This window comes from Corylus avellana, chromosome 11, assembly GCF_965113065.1.
Source record: "Corylus avellana chromosome 11, dhCorAvel1.hap1.2, whole genome shotgun sequence".
NCBI lineage: Eukaryota > Viridiplantae > Streptophyta > Magnoliopsida > Fagales > Betulaceae > Corylus > Corylus avellana.
This window is the reverse complement of record NC_142500.1, coordinates 19506497-19527022: the sequence shown is the minus strand read 5'-3', so window position 1 is coordinate 19527022 and position 20526 is coordinate 19506497. Positions and strand designations below refer to the sequence as shown.

Below are 20526 nucleotides of genomic sequence, written 5' to 3'. Positions count from 1 at the left end.
AACAACCTCCCGGACAGGAACAGAATAAGGGACTAAGGGAGTGCGTGGCCATTGTCATCCTAGTTTTGGAATTTTTCCTTAAAATATATAGCTTAAAAATTAGACTTAGCTCCTCTTTCATATATTCCCCCCAATAATAAATAAATCCTTGTTCCGTCCCGGTTAACCGGAGGAAAAATGTTAGAAATAGTGGTTCATATTCCAAGCGAGAAGTTTACATTTGTCTCCTCTTTCAAGTTTTTTCAGCCGAGCCAAATAATAGGTTGGGGGAAACGGGTAACACCCGTATATCGGAGATTTCAATGTATCAATCTAAGAATTAGCTGGTGACAGTATTGTAACCATATTCTGTATTAACATAGTAAAAAAGACTATAAAAATTAAAAATTAAAAAAATAGCTGCTCGCTCCTACGAATGCATACACCTTACATAACCACAAAAATTATGTGTATTGTTTTTCCGCCCCTTTCACCAATATTGCAGAGGCTCAGCAGTTCCAACAAGAAGAAAACAGAACTGAGCTGGACACACACAAAGGCTCAAAGAATAAGAGAAGCCCTGCAAGAACCCAAGAACATAGCAAGATTTCCCACCTTTCCTTCCTTGAGCCTAAGCTTGCATGTTGCTGAAGGGTTCATGAGCAGTGTCTTCTGATATTTGTATTTGAGTCACTTCTGGACGAGCGCACCATATTGGCACTTTAACGAAGCAACAAAAACATTAGCAAAGAAGATACTGTCAATTGTAATTTGAATGCACATCAATTTTCAGGTCCTGCTCTTCCCTCCCTCTCTTCAAGAGTCTCTAAATCAAGATGGAAGGAATTAAGCCATGAACCAGGTCCAGAAAACATGCTTGTAGGCTTGAGATTATCCAATATATTTTTCAAAATAGAGGCTGTCAGATTGGCAGGTGGGTGACATTGTATTGCACATCCTCGGACAGAATACATCCAGAATCAATGATTCTTAGATCTAATAAGACTACCATCTACCATGCAATTAGCCATATTTACATTAATTTTAGAGTAAGAGTAACTAACTTCTTTACATAACAAGTAGGTGATTGAGTAGCTGCTGGCTTTAGTTGTGCCTTCATGACTCTCGGTACTTGGTCAGATCAAATGTCAAGGTTCTTGAGCAACTGGAAAAAGTAAGCAGAATTATTATATGGCAGGTTAATTTGGTTGACATTCTGGATCAAAACCAAAAATGAAGGGAAGAAGAAATGTCTTTATTAAACTGTGAAAAAGCTCACCTCCTCTCACAGTCCCTGTAAACCCCAACCAAAGCTTCAGCCTTATCGTAAAAGCTATCTTTCAGTGATATCACAATACTTTGAAATCCACTGCCTCCCTCAGCGTCCTGATTACCCCTGGCTCCTTCGCATGACTTTGAACGAATGAATCCGGCAACCTTAGCCACGTTTAAGTTATCCAATGCGGCATCAACTTCATCCAATATGAAAAATGGTGAAGGCCTAAAACTGAAACCATTCATACAAGAAAAGTGAAAACCCATTAATTCATGTAACTAATTTATGCATAGGAAAGAGTAAACTTCCTAGTATAACAAGACCAATTTTTGTCAGGTATGTATTTAAGCAACATAACATAGCTAAGAGCAGCTAGAACTCAAAGAAAATAGCGACTACAGAGAAAAAAAAATGGGGATGGAAAGGTGGAGAAATTTAAAAAGAAAGTCAGAGACCAGTGAAGCAAGAGTTGAGTGAAATTAGATATAAGGATGATGTCATACCCCCAGCCATAACTGCGTGTATTTACTAAACACTATTTTAAAATCCCAATCCGAGCTGTAATCTTTTGATTAAAGGCATTCGCAAAAGGGGTCAGAAATCCCCAATTCCACAACCCTAATTAAAGTTATACATAATTATTGAGAGCAGGCTATCTCCTCATAAAAGTTTGAAATATTCAATGTGTGCATGTGCATACACGTCTGCCCGCACGGGTATATTGTGCATCTGTGATAAATAAAAACTGTTCTTCTAAGGTATACCTGTGGATGGAAAAAAGTAATGCAAGCGCTGCGACGGTCTTCTCCCCACCCGATAGCTGTTCCATATCACGAAAGCGCTTTGTTGGGGGCATAGCTGTGTACTTGATGCCATGTAAAAAGGGATCATCTTCATTTTCTAAGTTTAAATACGCTGTCCCACCCAAGGGGTGTGTGTTGCTCTTCGTCAATTGTTTGTAAATCTTATCAATGTTGCTAGAAATGTGGTTGAAAGCATCCATAAACAACCTATACCTGTATCCACAAAAACAAATTCAGGTAGATTTCTTTGATAGTAACTGCAACCCATGCACCCATACGAGATAGAACCTCTGACCACATCCCCAGCCCCTTGCTCAAGGTGGAAGGAGATGCCATTTGGTCCAAAGACATTGGCCAAAGTATGATTAACAACATGCACAGATGGTAGCAAGGTCCGCAAGGACAATAAATAAGAAGATTCACATTTTCAACAACAGTATCAACTATGATATATAGGCAGAAACTGAAAATACACTTCATAAACCAAGACAATAGTGTTACATGCCTTCACCTAAGAGTGCAGTAATGGTAACATTTGAAATGCTCTCAGGTTTAACTAGGCTTCAAAAATTAAAATTCCAGATGATTAATAATAAGTTAAAATAAAGCTAGATGCAGGTATTAAGACGAGAAAATTAATATGCCCTTTAAATAGAGGTGGTGAAAAAAGGAACAAGCAGGTGAAGCATCTCAAAGAAAACCAAATTGGGCAACAACAAGAGTATTAGCGTCCCATCATCATTTTTCACAAACAAATGACACTTGTAAAAATCATCCCTTGTTTGACGAATCACTTCTTTAAATAGGATCTATTCACTTCAAAAAACAAAAAACAAAAACAAAAAATTTAACAATCAAATAAACTACTTGATCACTGATATCTGACTAATATATATAAATTATTAATTGGAAACAAAACTAGTAATGAGCAATTAGAAATTTCATTTCGTTAATATAGCAACTTTGGGATGGATATTAACTATGGATAACTTGATAAAAAGAAAACTAAAGCAATTAATTCATTGCTGTGTGTATAAGAGATGGTGAACCAGTTAACAGTTTGTGAAATCATTTGGCTGCTTGTTGGGCAAGTTCCATAGATGTTTCTCTGTTCCGTGCAGCTCGGGTCCAAATCTGTGTTTGACTTGCAGGTAAGTTGGAGATGGGTGACTGGTAAAGGAAAAGGAAGCTAAGCTTGGATGGGCAATCCTGTTGTACTTGATGCGATCTGCTAAAAACGAGCAGGATATCAGAGCCTACAAGAAAATCACAATCCTGTTGAATAGACTTCAGATGGTACTCTTGGAAACTTCATTTTCTTGGTAATCAGTTCATCAGACGACTGTTTCCACTCGAGCCTTCTGAGGTATTTTAGATTCTGTGTCTCAGGTGTCACTTTGTTTTACTAGGGTGAGGTCTTTGAATACTTCCTGTGTACTTTAAGTCTGCCTCTTTTTCTGCAAATAATTCTTTTGCTCATCCAAAAAAAAAAAAAAAATCTTTTAATTCCCCTTGTGACTTGAAAAGGCCCAATGGCTAAACAATAGGGAATTTCTCATTTAAGCTCACTTATTAAATAGCCAAAAGACCACTTATGTTAACATCTCTCTTAAAAATAATCCTGTTCCATTCTGCTCAAATCTAGGCAAGGACAAGGAATTTCTTTCAATCCGCCCATTGTAATTTCTCCTCTCACTACCCATTGCCCATAAAGAATTTACAATCCTTTGTCCTCAACTTTCATGAGTAATCGATTTGACTTACTACAGGCACTGCTCATCCATTTAACGTATCTTTCACGTACTAAATCCATTTTTCACTTTCATCTTATTCACTGAACAAATAGATGCTAACGTTAGCTACACAATCTCCATCCTAATTGAGTAATGTTTCATTAGCATCAACTGCCATATGCAATATAGGCGAGTACAAAAAAAGGGACTAGAGCAAGACGGCAATGGAGTAAAGCTACTTTAGCAAGATCTGATATACTAGTAATGTATGTTGTTAACATGGCTGTCAGACCATGGAAAGAAATTGAAAATTTGTCCTTTACCAGAGACAAGATTTGCTACTTTGTTCAGATGTCACAATACATAGATGGTTACTTACGGATAATTTTGATGTGTAGCCCATTTTTTAGGTTTCAATTTTGATAGTGATGAAGCACTTTTATGCCCCGAGGTTAACCCAAAATACTCCTAAAACAAACATAGCATAATTCCCTTTTTTTCTTTTCCACTGCTTTCCCTCACCACCGAAATACTTTATTTGGCAAATCAACTTGGAGAACCATCTGTCCACCGTACAAGGCTGAGGGATCCTTCCAGTCTATAATGTTGTTTGAGCAACCAACTATTTTACCACTTTTTCTTGGGAAAAGTTTCATATCCAGCATTCCATGTTCTATGTTAGCGTTGGTGACTCTTACCAAAACAGTAAATTAATTCTTGACCTATATTGTATAACAATAACCTTTGCCATACTTAACTTAGATGTTCCCATAGCAGTAAAACAAAAATAGTACCTCTCCTCCTTAACCGAGTTGAACTTATCAGCTTTATCCTTCTCCTCCTTTCTGGCTGCTTCGAACTCTTCAGTTACAGCTCTTTCCTTTTCTTGCAAAGCCTCATATTGGTCTAGCGCCTTCAAATTTGGAGCTGTTCTTTCAATTTCTGATATTAGAGCATCCATTTTTTGCTTAAATTCTACCTCAAGCTTCTCTCGATCAGCGGGTCTCTTATCCTGCAGAAGAGATCTATTCAGCTGACTAAAATCAAAAACTGGGCCTGTTGTTGAGGATCCTGTCTCCATCGGAAGGCTTATATGTTCTAATTCACACTTTTCTACTATTTCCTGCCTCCGCGACTTCAGCTGCTCCATCTGTGTCTCCTGTAACAAGGAAACATTTGTTGGAATTTGAATTCATAAATGCAGGTGGTGAGAACAAAATCGTCATCAGCCTTACTTTAGAAGATATCTGACGATTAATTTTTGATATGTTTGTTGTAGATCTAGAAGTCTTGTTCTTCCATTCCTGCATATCCTTCTCACACGCTTCCAATTTAACTTTCCATTCTACGAAAGTAGGAAGAGAAGAAAATATTTCATAACCCGGTAACAAACTATTAACATCAAGAACAAAAATTAAAGTAACGAAATAGAAGCAGATTCACACCCAAGGTATTGAAGCTAAATTATATCTCAAACTTTTAGTCGAGCACTAACAGTGGCTACATGCTACACAATGCAGTGTCACCACAATAACAAACACCCTCCTCAAACCCGTAACCCCATCCTCTGATCTAGGAGCATTTCACAGTTTGGTGCAGTCAGCTTTGGGGATGTTCCGACCACAGAACCAAGTCAAGGGAAATCATCCAAAAACTGCACCAGTTGTTATCTCCTCACCAAGCCAATTCTCACCAGCACAGTGCGGGTTGGAAGATCAGTTTGCATGAAATACAAGAAAAAAGGAAGTTGGCACCACAGAGCACAGCCACCAAAATGAGGCTAAACCCTTCACCTCCATCATCATATTCTTTCACCACCACACCATCACCATAGCCTACTCCTTCCTCTGCCCCGTGCTATCCTTTGATGACTTCAATGTCCACGGTTGCTTCCTAAGACTGAGGTGGAGGCCGGGGATGTCAACATTAGTTGGTAAACCCAGAGTAGGACGAGGATCCAGGATTGGGCAGGCTGCCACTAGCTAGGCTATTGGCAATGGGGAGAGTGTGCAAAGGGCAAAGGGAGACAGCCTCAGGCTTAGAGTTCCAGCCAGAGCTTAGGTACGGTCCAGTGTTACAGAAACGACCAGGGTTCATGAGGCTCTCTCTTAGAGTGGAAAGGTTAGAGGATCTTAAATCAAGGTTGATTAGTTCAATTAGTATCAGAAAATTGACCTCCAACACCTAACACCAAACCAATAAGTCAGTCTTCTAGTACAGAAACCGCACTGCACTGCTTGACTGTCACATCCCAACTTAGGTCAATCAATGTGGTGCGGCAGTGTCGATCTCATTGGTTTCAACAGCGGCATAAACACCCTTATGCCCCCACCTAAAAGAATTAAAGTAATAAGCCACATCACAAGAATACGCCTGTAGGACGAAAACTTCAATCAGTTTCCAGATGGATGAAGAATTCGTCGATTGGCTTTGATTAGTACCCATAGAGAAGGATGCCCAAATAAAAGCTACAGGAACGGTGGAAAAACTAACATCCTTATTCCCACAGACTGTCTATGGAGCTAGACTAAAATCATCAAACAAAGTTCTCGAGCATGATCTGGAACTTTAATGCTTAATACCAGTCTCATTAACTTGCAAACATTTAGTAGAAGTCCTTCAACCAAAGCAGTAGAAGTGGACTATGTCACATCAAGGCAGGAGCAATTTGAGGCAAAAAAAAACACTCCAGACACAATGGAAGAAGAATTACAAAGGGAGTGTCTATCAGGACAAGGCAAAACCTATATTAACTATATAGGCCAATAGATGAACTGGAATTGATAGGTTTCATAGTCTTAGAACCTAAGGGAAATAAAATGTTCTGAAAACCAAAAGGCTTGATATAATTTTTTTTGGATAATTAATCGCAATTTTATTGAAAAGCACAAAGGCGCAACTAGGGTTGTTAAGAGAGCAAGCCGCTCACGAGTGAGCTCGGGCTCAGCTCACATAAGCTCAGCTCGTGCTCGACTCCAATATTAAATGAAGCGTTTCGTGTTCACGAATCCTAGCTCGAATATTAAACGAACCTAGCTCGGCTCGACTTGGCTAAGCTTGTGAGAAGCTCGTATAAGGCTCGAATTGGTAGTTATTCACATAATTCCTCATATTAATATTAAAAATTGATGATTTTTTTTCCAATAGCATCATTTTATTATAAAATGATACATATCCTCTCTTCAAAACCAAGTGTTTTGCTGTATTGACTCGGGCTCTATAGTCTGCTAACCAGACTAAGCAAATGCTCATATGCAAGTTGGCTTCTTGAGCCGTTTAAGAATACTTGAAGTTTAAATTTATAATAAAAAAATAAATTAATAAATTAAATATAAGAGCCAGCTTGTGAATTGGCTCGGCTCGACTTGACTTATTATGACCTCGAGCTCGAGTAAAATTTAAACAAGTCGAGCCCAAACAAGGGAAGCTCACTCAAACTCGGCTCGTTTACACCCCTAGGCGCAACCCAAACACACAAGAAGCATATAAGAGAGACACCTAGCTAGTAGCAGAAAAAAGACCTTTGTCCTGAGTTAAAGACCAACAAGAAATGTATAGTTTACCAATAAAAAATAAACCATATGGATGAATGATGATAGGAGTGAAAGCAAGACGTCTGTAGTTTACCAATAGTAAAATTAACCCTACTTGTGAGAAAAAGAAGGATTTCAAGGCAAAGGAACTTCAGGGCTTATTTTCTCAACAAATATCTAATATGGTAGCATGTGGAACCAAAACTGTACCTTTTACTTCTTTTTCATATCGGGTGATATGATCAGTAGCTTCCTCTGCTGATGACTTGGCTTTATCCTCTTTATCCTTAACCTGTTCTAAATCATTTCTCAAAGCACTAATAGAAGATTCCAGCTCTTTAATTCGTGATTCCATGTCCCGGTTTTGCTCATACTCCAACCTGCCCAAAATGAAAAGGTACAGGCATATAAAATTCTGGACAAGTGCCCGAGCAGCTAAACAAATAGTAAATTACATTCAACTCATGTAATGGGGGAAAACTGAAACTTCCACATGAAATGTCATTATTCAGTTAAAGCTACTCATCGGAACTTCTAAATTATAAATATGTTATCAGAATAAGTAGATGTATAACCAATGCAAAAGCTTTGTCAAGCTGTGAACATTCTTTTTTTTATTTTATAAGTAATCAAGACATCATTAAAAACGTAAAGCTCCCTTCGATATACAGAAATTATACACGAGAAGCCACCTAGTTAGAAGGGACAAAAAGAACAAGAAAATCATGATAACTAATCACCAAAGGAGAAACAATAGCAACTGTCTAAAGATATAATGTATTGAAAAATAGAAATTTAATCTCCTCCAAAGTTTGCTAGCGATCTTCAAAACTTCTATCATTTATTTATCTCCTAATACACCACTAAAAGCACGAAGGCATTATCTTCCACAGGAGCATACTAGAAATTTCGATGACTTACAAATAAAAAACAAGCGAAGGATACTAGAAATTTCTTTTGGACAGATCATCACACATCGACTTAAATTATATGGTAGCTTGCAACAGGTTGAAGAATAATCTCCACAAAGAATATTCAGGGTACCAACAAGAGGACTAACAATGATAATGAATCAAACCACTTTTAGAAGCTTTTGCAGTGGAGACAGGATAACAAGCAAAATGAATGTCATACAAGTTTCATGTCGACAGACTTTAAAGTTCAACACAATCAGCAAAGCATACACACAACACGCATGCATGCATACACACATTGATGGAGATATACAAACATACAAGAACACACAGAAAGCATAAATTTAAGCATACGAGCACACATACATGCCTATAAACAAGTATTCATAAATATTGATACAAACACATGCCTACATGAATATGTACATGCATAATGTATACCGATCTTCAGTACAACACAATCAAAACGGTATTACCAATTAATAAAGGAGAAGAGTTGACTGAGGACAAAAAGGAACTCACTGGTATTTCAACTTTGCCAGCTGGCCACTCACACTAAGACTTTCTTCAGCGATATTCTGTGCATCCTTTAGTTGGTTTTCTTCGTACTCACGGATGTTTGCCACCCCAACAGATTCACTAAAGTTTCTGTAGATATGGTCAACAATCTCATTGATCCGCTTTCCCAGCTTATTAATTTGAACACTCCTTCTATCAACAGCGCTTTTTAACTGCATGCAAGAAATAAAAAAAATTGGAATCAGTAGTGAGAAAAGATATACAACATTAAACTAGATGAAGAGTGCTCATTGCAATAATATTACTTTCTGCAATTCAGGATTTATACGATTGATCTCTTCTTCGATATTCTGCTTCTCCTGCCTCAAATTTGCAAGTTTGTCCTCAATGCTTCGCTGCAAGAAAACTTTTCTAGATAATCAATTCTACCACAAGGTACTTTACTTCTTGGAACAAAACAAAAAGTTGCCAAAGTAAACCATGTAGAATAGCCAAAATCAACAAAACCTTATCTGCTTATGCTACTCTTTGAGATGAGACATAAAAAAAATGTTTTTCCAACCATGGTATTTGTTAAACTAAGGCTCAGTTTCAGTTGGAGAGAGAGAGACAGAGAGAGAGCTTCAAAGGCATGGACAAGAACAAGATGGGCATGAGAGAGCTCCAAGCAGATAACAAAACAAAACTGAGCTTCTTGTAAAAAAAAAAAAACTTCTCTTGCAGATAAAGCAGTCATGTCCAAGACTCCGATAGTGTGTCGGACTCAAATTTTGTATCCAGGGACAGAACTAGGAATTTAATTTTGAGGGGCTGCACTGCATTGAAATTTTTTTTAGGTGGGCCATCATTAATGAAGTAAAACTAAATTATTTTTTTTGGGTGGGTTGGGGAGGGGTTGTCTCCCTGTTTGTACCCATACCCACATCATGTTGTGCCAACAAAGGTACTAGAAAGTAAAGTGCCAAGTCCATGTAAAAGAGAATATAATGCATAAATTAATCATTGAAGTCACCTTCTCAATATCTGCATACTGAATCTTCTTTTCGAGTCCACTAATTTTTCCAGAAGCTTCAGACTCTTTTACCTGCATCTCTCTAATTGACCCAAGCTCCTCTAATTCCAACTCAAGTTTTTCCTTCAATCTCTGCAATCCTACAGAACAGAAACAGCAAAGATGCAGCCAAACAACTTCAAACCAACTTGCAATCTTTTTATCATCCCATTGTTTCACATGAAAACAATACAAATGAACCAACCTTCAATCTTTTTATCATCCCACTTGTTTGACCTTGCTTCCATTCCACCACTTGTACCCCCAGTCATTGTGCCAGATTTTGTGAGCAGAATTCCATCAACAGTTACAACTGGTTCAAGCATAAATAACATAAGTTGTAGGACAGAATCTATTTGATAATATGGAACAGGTAAAGAATGGAAAAGATAAGTGGTAGTTACCTTTAAACCTCTCACCACTCCAGCTTAGAACCTTTGCCTCAGCAAGGTCATCACAAACAAGAATATTTCCAACAGCAAAAAGAATTGCCTTCTCCAAGGCAGGATCAAACGTATAGCTGTTAAGTTAAAAACTCAAGGCATTTTTTTAATTCATTTACTTGCATATAGTATTTTTGGATGTAATAAATGGAGAAGATAGAGGCAACATACATAAACGAAAAGAAGCTGGTATGACTATCATAAGTTACTGAATCAAAGAATCATTAGAGAAGCTACAATAAGAGTTGCCCTAACCACCAAATGAGATCAGAGTCTAGCATACATAAATCTCTTGAAATATTTATGTCAATAACAGAGCAACACGCATGGATGTTTCACTAGCAAAATGTATACATAAAGTAGACATGCTTTAGCAAAGGATATTGGATTACATCAAAGACCAGCTTTGCGGTACCACCTAAGGTGCGCAATCTCTCAGTAATTGGCTTTACACGAATTGACTGAAGAGGTATAAATGTCTGAGGAGGTAGCCTTTGCTCTTTCAAATACTGTAGAGAAGCAAGAGAATTGATAGTTAAATTGTTATTCACACAACTAATCTCAACCATCTCAATGAAACTTAAAATGATAAATCCAGAAATCAATGACAGAACCAGTATGTAGAATCTCGTATAGCTATTTAATAAAAAAAATTTAACGAATGATGAGAAATTTTATTAGAGAAGCCTTAGAGCACTAGCAATAGACTCCCTAAATCTCATTCTTTTCCCTAAATGTAGGGAAAACTCCCAAAAAGTTCCCTGCAACAGACTCCCTTGGTGTTTCCTAAACCAAGGGAAACCCAAGGGAACCAAAAAGTGCTACCCTTGATCTTAGCACTTTTGCTTCCCTTACCATTATTTTATTAAAAAATAAAAAAATAAAATAAAAAATAAAAAAAGGTGTTCTCTTTCCTTCCTTTCCTCTCTTTCCCTAACATTTACTTGAAAAAAACATTTAAATAGTGTAGTGAAAGGATAAGGAAAGCTATCATGGAGTTTATTTGAATAGGGAAGCAAAAAGTAGTTTGGTTCCCTAAATTTAAGGAAAACCTAAAGGAGGCTGCTGCTAATGTTCTTATGAACACAGTGTATAGAAAAACAGCTATGGTATTATAAGTGAAGGGAGGGGGTTAAAAGGGTGAAGGCTGTATTCAAGTCTAGAAGACGACGTCCAAAGTACAAAGCATCACAAGCAACAGAACATAAAAGCAGGCTAAAGTTTGATGTAAATACAATTGAAACTATGGAACCAGCATGTTGAGGGTTGTATCAAAGAGAAACAACAGCAAGCAATTAGATAACATTTGGTATCCAAAATCTGCTTTCCCTGGTTCCACACCAAAAACTCAAACAAAGTTTTGACTAAATTCATATAATGAGAATTATTTTTTTTATAAGTAATCAAAAATTCATTAAAAAACACAAAGGTGCAACTCAAGTACACAAGGCGTATACAAGAGAGACACCTAATTAAAAGAAGAAAAAATATCTAAAAATAAATAAAAGCTAGAAATATTAAAGTCAAAGGCAGCAACCCAATGGTAAAGTGTCTTAAAGAATAAAGCCTTTAATTCCACCAATGTCCTTTGCAGTCCTCAGAGTTCCGATCGTTTCTTTCCCTCCAAAAATACCACATGAGAATAAACAGACAGAACTAAATACTTCCAAACCTCTAATTGAATTTTCTTGGATTATAAAGGAGGTTCATTATTACTTATCAAAAAAAGAAAAAAGGAGGTTCATTATAATTAGAGCTTGTATGTAATAATATTTTACAGTTAGTTTACAGATGACCTTCTTCTCTGAAGTCAATACATCAAAGTAATTATTTCCAACAAGTTTGTGCGACCAATGAGCTTTAGCTCAAATGGTACTTCCTCCCTTTGTAGCAAGGTGGAGGTTAGATCGTGGGTTCAAATCCCACCGGGTGCCTGTGTAACTTACCAATCAAAAGAAAAAGTTTGTGTCCTTACATCATGACACCACCCACACACATATATACTATATATGTTTCTTTGTATATATGTTAAAGCGTCTAATCCAAAAACTTACGCTACCAAGTGTGGAGGCTTAACTAATGCATAAAACCACACAAAAGCCAACACCTGACAAATGCGAGACTCTCCGTACACCTCCCCTCACATCCAGGTCCTGAATTCTCAAAGAGGCCTGGCAAATGGGGCCAAGGAACAAATAAACCAGGGTCTGTTACCAAAAGTGGGAACTGTGGTGTCAAAAGATCTGCTGTTTCTACTATTGATACTAGAGCAATTCTCAATTCCTAGTTTATCTCTGTAATACATTTTCCATCTACTATTTTACAGCATTAAACTCATCTCTGTAATACCTTTCCCATCATATTAGACAAAAAGAAAAACATACAACAATTCACTTATCAACTGGAAACAATATATTACACCCTCGCCAACTTGGACTGCAACTTTCCTGCCCATATGATCATTCCAAAGCATGGATCTCCTCTTCACCCAAGATTTAGCTGAGTCTACTTATTGGAAATAAAAGGATAAAATTACAATATGATAAGGCCAAGGCCTAAAGAAATAACAATCCAAAGCAGCACCGGAAGATTCCTCAAAGATGCCATACAAAGCATGGAAAGGAGACCAACAGTCTCCCACATAAAATAAAGGACTAAAGCTGAGTACACTAAGTTGTTATGGAAAATTATGCTCTTCACCTAACCATTTTTTCACCTTTCCTTCAAAAGGAGGTTAAATAGAATTTGGCATCATCTTGTTCGAGGGTGAGGGGAGAGGGGGGGGGGGGCGGGGGTGTTGTGTTTCGTACAAATACATGAAAGATTATGCGATGTTCATATGAATAATTCAACGAAGACAACTGCACCAGGATATAACAGAGAAAATTATTTTAGTACCTTGATACATTCCTTTCCCGTATTTTCATCCTCGACTACTACTGCGTCCATAAATTTACCCATAGCAACAGTAACAGCAAGATTATACTTTTTCTGTGTTGGCCTACAAAGATCTGTCATGCGACCATGAACTCCTTGAAATAGGCGTTTGAGAGCCTCAACCGCTTGAGACAACCTGGCATCCCTCTCATTTTCATATCTATCTGCCTTAAATTCACGTAGTTGGTCTTCTGTTTCAGTAAGCCTTTTCTTCAAGTTTTCATATTTAGATCTGTAAGAGTAAAAAAAAAATGTATAGTTGCATATTTTTCAGCACATAAAAATGCCAACAGAAAACATCCAACTAGGTAACACACAGGACGACAAAAAGATACACCTGAGCCTAAAAGGTATATAATAAGTGGGGTGAGGCTCTGACATTAACAAGAGCATCAATCAAACAAGTATACCAACAACCTACCTACCTGTCGTTTCGATGTTTCTCTTGCATTGCACGCAGTTGATTCTTCAGTTCTTCAAGGTTAGCCTTATGTTTTGCAGATGTATCAGAAATTTTTTTCAATCTTGTTCGCATCTGTTCGTGCTGTAAATCCAGCTCACGCTCTCGATTTCTCAGCTGTTGAAGATTTTCTTCCAGATTCTTTTGAGCTTCAATATCAGCATGCTGTTGTCTATCCAGAACTTCTTTCTCATCTCTTAGCTTGGCAGTTCTCATCCCAGCATCCTCCTTACTGCAACATCAACATCCCAATCCAAATCATAAAGCCTTTAAAAAACAGGAACTTCAGACATAAGCTATCTTGTAATGTAGAGGAACGTATCAAAAATATATTTGCTACTTTGCTTTTTCTTGGGGAGGAGGGGAATAAGGGACTGAATATGCGGGCAGCAGCTGCCATGGAAAAAACCCAATAGAGGAAAATATTTACTACAACTACCAACAGACCAATTTATCCCCTTAGTACCAACTAATTGTATTCACGTGCAAGTATGAGAGCACATGCACACCAGGCATAACTGCCATCAACAAGCAAAACAAGTTATATGCCCACATAAAAACACATTAAATAATTTTCAAGCATATACAACTTTTTGTGGCATTTTCTAGCATATACAACTTTCAGAAGGCACAAATTGAATTACAAGTCACTAGAAACCAGAAAGTAATGTTAACAATGAAATAGTTTTAAGCTTCCAACATATGCTCTCAATTAATAAGCAATTGGACAGCTTCAAGTCACAGATAGAAAGTTGAGCTTATGCACTCAACCTCATGCTTTTCTCTCTTTTGTATATATCATATAATGAAAAAGTTCAATATAAACATTTTTGCATACATGTAAAACACATTCCTCGTGAAGGCCAGAAATGTTATCACTACAAAGAAAACAGATGCTATTTGAGTTTGTTTCAGAAACAGGATACATCGCATAACTCTTCTGAGAAATTTGTGCATAAAAAACTCATTCGTTAAAAGAAAAAGCACTTTCAAATTCAATGGCATAATTATTCAAGCTAACAATTGACACTATTACACATCAAAAATTAGAAAGAACGTCTTTGAGTTTCTCCCATAAATTATCATCCCACCATGCAAGTAAAAACGAGGCATATCTAACCGTATCAATATTACTCATAACAAGAAAAAAAAAAAAAAAGGAGAGAGAGAGGACTTACATTCGAAAATATTCCCTTAATTCATTTTCATCTAAGTCAAGTTTTTCACCACCATCAGAAGCTTTTTTCGCTTGTACATCTTCTAGTTTTGCAGTAAGATCCAATATGCCGTTCTTTAGCACTTCTATATCCCGATCATGTTTCCTCTTTTCTTCTCTTTTTTTGTCAAGCTCCTTTTGGATTTTCCTGATTTTTGAATTTATACGGGACATTTCCTCTTTCAATTTTAGTAGCTCAGGTTGCTGCAAGCAGAGAAATACCAAAACAAGGGATTCAAAAAATGATCATTGTTAAATCACCAGTTATCTCAAAAGCTTAAGTTAATAGGAAATTGTGAATTTAATCATTTAATTAACACCTTAACACTCTAAGACCCAACATGTGGAAGATTTAACTGAAATTGAGGTAAACTATTGGGCCAGGGTTTTAACTCAGGACCTCTACTATGATACAATGTTAAATCACCGGTTATCCCAAAAGCTTAAGTGATAGGAAAGAGTGAATTTAATCATTTAATTAACATTACCAATCATAAATGTTGGAAATTCAAGAACTCCACGCACTCCAAGACATAACACATCAGTTATAATCAGGCCCTATATCATAATTGATGGCACTACATGTTCATGTGACATCCATAAAGACATCACATACATATTTTTTGACATCACATACATATGCCACACTACCATTGAAAAAAGAAAAGTACAGAACACATAAGCCATTTTTTTTTTTTTTTGATAGGTAAAAACACATAAGCCATATTAACCAAGTTTTGCTTCATTATGTTCAATAAAAATACTAAATAGAAGGTATCTAACACAACTACTTTGGCCTTTGCCATCATCCATCGAATCTCAACCATTAATTGATTGATTGTACCAAAGAAAACATTCAGCTCCAAATGGCAAACCCCCCCCACCCCCCCCCCCCCCCCCCCAAAAAAAAAAAAAATGCTAGAGCATTCAGAGACTCACATTCTTGTCAAGTTTATTACTTCTCTCAGCAATCTTCTTTTCCAGCTGCGTAATCTCTTTGGAATATTTGGATTGTTCTTTCTTCTTCTTACCTGCTTCACGTTCATACTTTTCTAGATCTTTTATAACATCTTCACGGCCTTTCATTTCGTCTTCAAGTTCCTCATTTATCTTTTCAATGTCTTTCTCTATGTTGGACAATTGCCATAAGAAGTGTTCTTGCTTCAAAGATTTCTGAATGAGCAAAAAGAAAGGATAATGAACCAGACTACCATATAGAAAGTCTGCAACAGATTCTAGAGTTAGAAGATTAATAGGAGATTGAGCAAATATATAAAACACACTTTTTGAGCCACAAGTTTTGAAGCTGAAGTCATCAACAACAACAACTGACAACAAAAGTCAAGATTTATTCCCAAATACTCTTGGAAAAGATAAACTATTAGATGACATCATGCATTCAAAAACCTTCTAAACAAAGAGTATGAAATTATTTCGATTTTATCAATAAAGGAAAAGGATGACATAGTTTTCTGATAAGTAAAGGAAAAGGATGAAATTCTTTCAAATCTTTTCCTATTATGCTCTTTCCACAAGTAAATAATACATTCAAGCCATAAGCAAGCATCTTATAAAGAATTTAATAATTTCACATCTGCACCCAAAAACACTTAACTATCAAAAGAAGACATTACTTCAGCCTATTTCAAATATGAGAAACTGGCACAATTTAGTTGGTTTCCAAAAGCTACGCAATAAAACTTTATTTCAACAAGGTACATAAATGAGAGAAGATTCTAGACAGGTGAAAGGGATAAAGGCCATCCCTCTCATTCATGGGGGTAATGCCAGTCCCCATTCAATCAAACCCCAAAAATACATAATTATCAATACCTTACCTTGCCACACAGAGGGCGTAGCGGGGAAGAAACAACTGAAGGTTGCATAATAGTGGAGGAAAAATGGAGCTTGGAAGAATCAGGATTCAAATTAAGCGAGCAATATAGGGACCTACATTAGCTAAAGCAGAACTACTGCAACAATGGTGAACAAGCTATTTGTACAATTAATAAAAATGCACACATAAATACATGTAAAAATACACACATATGAATATGCACACATTTCAAAGTAGAACCCGTCAAAGAAACCTTGTGATGTTTACCAATTGATTTTGCAAACGTAGATGTTTCTCGGCTTCTTCTTTTTGTTCTTTCTTTTGCTTTCTCTCCATCACTATTGTTCTTTTCTTCTGATAAGCAAGTGCTGATTGTTCTTCAGCTCTGGCTTTATCTTCTTCACATTTCTCATACTCCCTCTTGAGTTCATCAGACCCAGATATCTGCTCAAGAAGTGCAGTAAGTTCTTTGGGATTTTTAGATGCAATGGACTCCACATCACCCTACACAACAAAGTCATTAGGAGTAAGCTCCAACTTCCAAGAGAATCAAATATGCAACCCAGATACAAGCTGCAGTAATTCAAGAGTACTTAGAAATTCATGCCATCAAGCAAACAAGGGGTGATAAAGTGCTCTAACATATCTATATAACAAAGTACCCATGTCCTAAGACTGGTGTGACTATTGTTCCATTTTGTACGTATGTGTGGTTGAGTGATTTGGGGCTTGGTTCGCGTGAAACCTTAGATGCTTTATTCATCATGTGTTGGTAGGAAGGGTATGGGTAAGTATACAAAAGAATTCCCTAAAGAAGAGCAATCAAACAATGAAGTCTACATACGAAGGAAAAGAAACACTGCCGAATGCAGTTGACTACTTTTACAAAGGTCATAAAAATAAGGATTTCAGCACAATAGTTGCCACTCAATGCCATTAGAAATGCGATCATCTTTCTCTTGCCAAAATTCACACAAGGCACAGAGGGGCTGCTTTCCAAATAAAACTGCTTCTATGCAATCCAAACAGCCCTCGCCAACAAAAATACACATCAACCACCTCTCAGGCATCACCCAATCAATGCCAAAGTACTAAAAAAAATTTACCTAAGTTTGCTAGCAACTAAACATTTAAGTAACATGTGACTAATTGACTCACCACTACAATTACAGATGCAACACCAATCCACTGAGATGATAATCCTTTCAATCAGTTAAATCCTTCCCAAGACAATTGTCCAAAAAAAAAGTACTTTCTTGGGCACTTTGCTACCCCCTATACTCCTCAAAGGGAATTGCATGCCATTAGGTCCTCTTAATGCCTCCTAGTGAGAATGAACATCACATTGACCACCACAATTCAACTTCAAATCTAATCTATCAGCCCCTCCATGAGTTGCCATATTAGAGCATGACAAATCAAAAAAAGAATCCACGGCTCTAGCTCCCAATTATGAAAGGATCAAAAAATCATCTTCTTGTGTTCTATTTTCCCCCAATTCATCGTCACTAGACTAACACACAAAAGTGATATAATTTCACCACCCAAAAGAATAAAAAATGGTAATTCCAAAGTAAACATAAAGAATGTAGTTCCTAAAAGCACCTAACAAAGAAACGATCGCACAAGACTGAAATAAGTAATCATAATTAATACCACAATCGCACACCCCACAAAATAAAATAAATGTAGAATGAAAGAAGTATGCCACAGGTTAACGTAACCCCTAAAAACACCTAGAAAACTATAAATTCATGGTACAATTTTGAGCAAATTCCCCGGATGCGCATGCTCTGTTACACTAATTTTACTTATCAAAAACACAATTTTGAGCAAATTTGGAAAATTCAATCAATTAAATGGAAGAAATATACTATTATTATTACCGACCCAAAACAAACACTTAAAAACAACACCACATAAAATTGAGAACGATAAGCTGAGGTATAAGAGCTTTGAGAACAAAACCTGAAAGACCAGGAAATTCCGGGCCTTGACGAGAATCCCGAGCTCCCTGAGCCTGGCGTTGTAGACGTCCCACGACACGGCCGCCCCGTCGACGCGGTACTCGCTTCCGCCGGAGCTGGTGATGATGCGGGTGAAGTGGAGCTCGGAGCCGTTGGCGAGCAGGTAGACGAGGCGTACAAAGGCCCGGCGGCCCTTCTGCTCCTTCTCCCGGTCGTCGTAGGCGTAGATGAGGTCCTTGAGCTGGGCCCCGCGGAGCTGGCCAGAGCGGACGCCAAGAACGAAGCTGATGGCGTCCATGAGGTTGGACTTGCCAGCGCCGTTGGGGCCGATGATCGCCGTGAAGTCGTAGAAGGGCCCGATGGTCTGGAGGCCCTTGTAGGACTTGAAGTTCTCGAGCTCCAAGCGGAGGATTTTGCCCGGGGAGGCTAGGGACGGCATCGTTCTGTTGGAGCACTCTAGGGTTTAGAGTTTCTGTGGAATTTGGGATTTCAGAGAGAAAGTTGACTTTTGAAATGTGTTGAGTGTCGTTTGGGAGAAAGAGAGAGAAAGAGAGAGATTTGGTACAGTGGAGGGAATTGGCGGGAGGAAGAGTGGGGGAGTGAAATGCTAGGGAGGGCGAGTTTCCATTTTCGAAGAACAAGAGGAAAAGTTAAAAGGATTTTCCGTTTTAAAAAAAAGAAAGAGAGAGAGAGAGAAATCCTTTTCTTCCCCCATCCGATTTATTTATTTAAAAAAAAAAAAATCAACGCAACTTCACCCAAGTTCTTGAGGGAAAGAATAACGTTTAGACTTTAAAAAAAAAAGGTTAATTATCGGTTTTTAAAAATTTAATGATTATTTAAAAAAAAAAAAAAAATACACACTTAAAATGTGCTGGGTCAAGGCAATGAATGTTGACATTTGTTTTTTTATTAAAGTAATCTAAAAGTCGTTTAAGATTGTCACGTTAATATTTTAATATTGTGCGATAAAAATATAATTTATAACATTTTTTTAATTATGTTAGTCACACTCATTTATTCACACATATTTTAAGTTGATGTGATGTAATGTGTTTTAAGTAATTTTTTTTTTTTAGTAATGTTATATATCACTTTTTTATCCTACAATTATTTCAAAATGCTGATATAGTAATCTTAATCGACCTTTAGATTTTTTTTAACAAAAACAATGATTGATCCAAAAATTAGTTTGATATATTAAGTCTGCATTGTGGGATAAAAATGTAGTTTCCAATTTTTTTTTTTTTTTTTTTAGAATTTACTCAATTCAAACTAGGTTAACCAATATAAAAATATAAAATATTTATGATAAATATGTAAGAAGATTAGCATTAATCAAATAAAAATTCTGTTGCCAGGCTGAGTTAACCATAGATAGGGATCATGTCTGCAAGGTCACAGACCTTATTTTATTACTTAATCATTATTATCTAAAATTCCAAAAGTTATTCTACCCAGTTTTTCTTAAATTTGCAACTTTATTCTCAAATTACATGGTTAAAATTTTATCATTTCATTATTAATCACTTTTAAAATACAATAAATACTAAATTAGAATACATTTGACCCCGTGGTTTCGACAACCAAACATGCATTTTTAAACAAAATCACGAAAAAAAATATTGATATGTTTGTAAGTGCACTTGGAAAAAATGGTAAATTGGAAACATGAAAAAAAAATATATATATATATATATATATCTTTGTGCAACTGGAAAGGGAATGCGTTTTTAAAAACCTGAAACCACATTGCGTTTTTAAATACCGTATTTTCATTTACTATGTTTTAAAATTACTATTTCTTAAAAGAATAACGCTACAAACCCCTTTTTATCTCACAGTTATCTCATAATGC

At 36.7% G+C, this 20526-nt stretch overlaps 1 protein-coding gene across 1 annotated transcript; it reads right to left on the bottom strand.

Moving 5' to 3' along the window:
- Positions 1–259: 259 nt before the first annotated feature.
- Positions 260–19334, bottom strand: TTN8 (Structural maintenance of chromosomes (SMC) family protein). The gene is made up of 18 exons (XM_059575799.2): positions 18670–19334; positions 16969–17205; positions 15804–16037; positions 14827–15068; positions 13614–13880; positions 13150–13420; positions 10636–10760; positions 10213–10322; positions 10014–10121; positions 9770–9909; positions 9063–9152; positions 8761–8969; positions 7535–7704; positions 5027–5136; positions 4586–4950; positions 2020–2271; positions 1259–1486; positions 260–1144 (listed from the first exon to the last, which is right to left on the bottom strand). The coding sequence occupies exons 1-18, from the start codon at positions 19105–19107 to the stop codon at positions 1096–1098; spliced, it is 3645 nt and encodes a 1214-aa protein (XP_059431782.2). The 5' UTR covers positions 19108–19334; the 3' UTR covers positions 260–1095.
- Positions 19335–20526: the final 1192 nt, after the last annotated feature.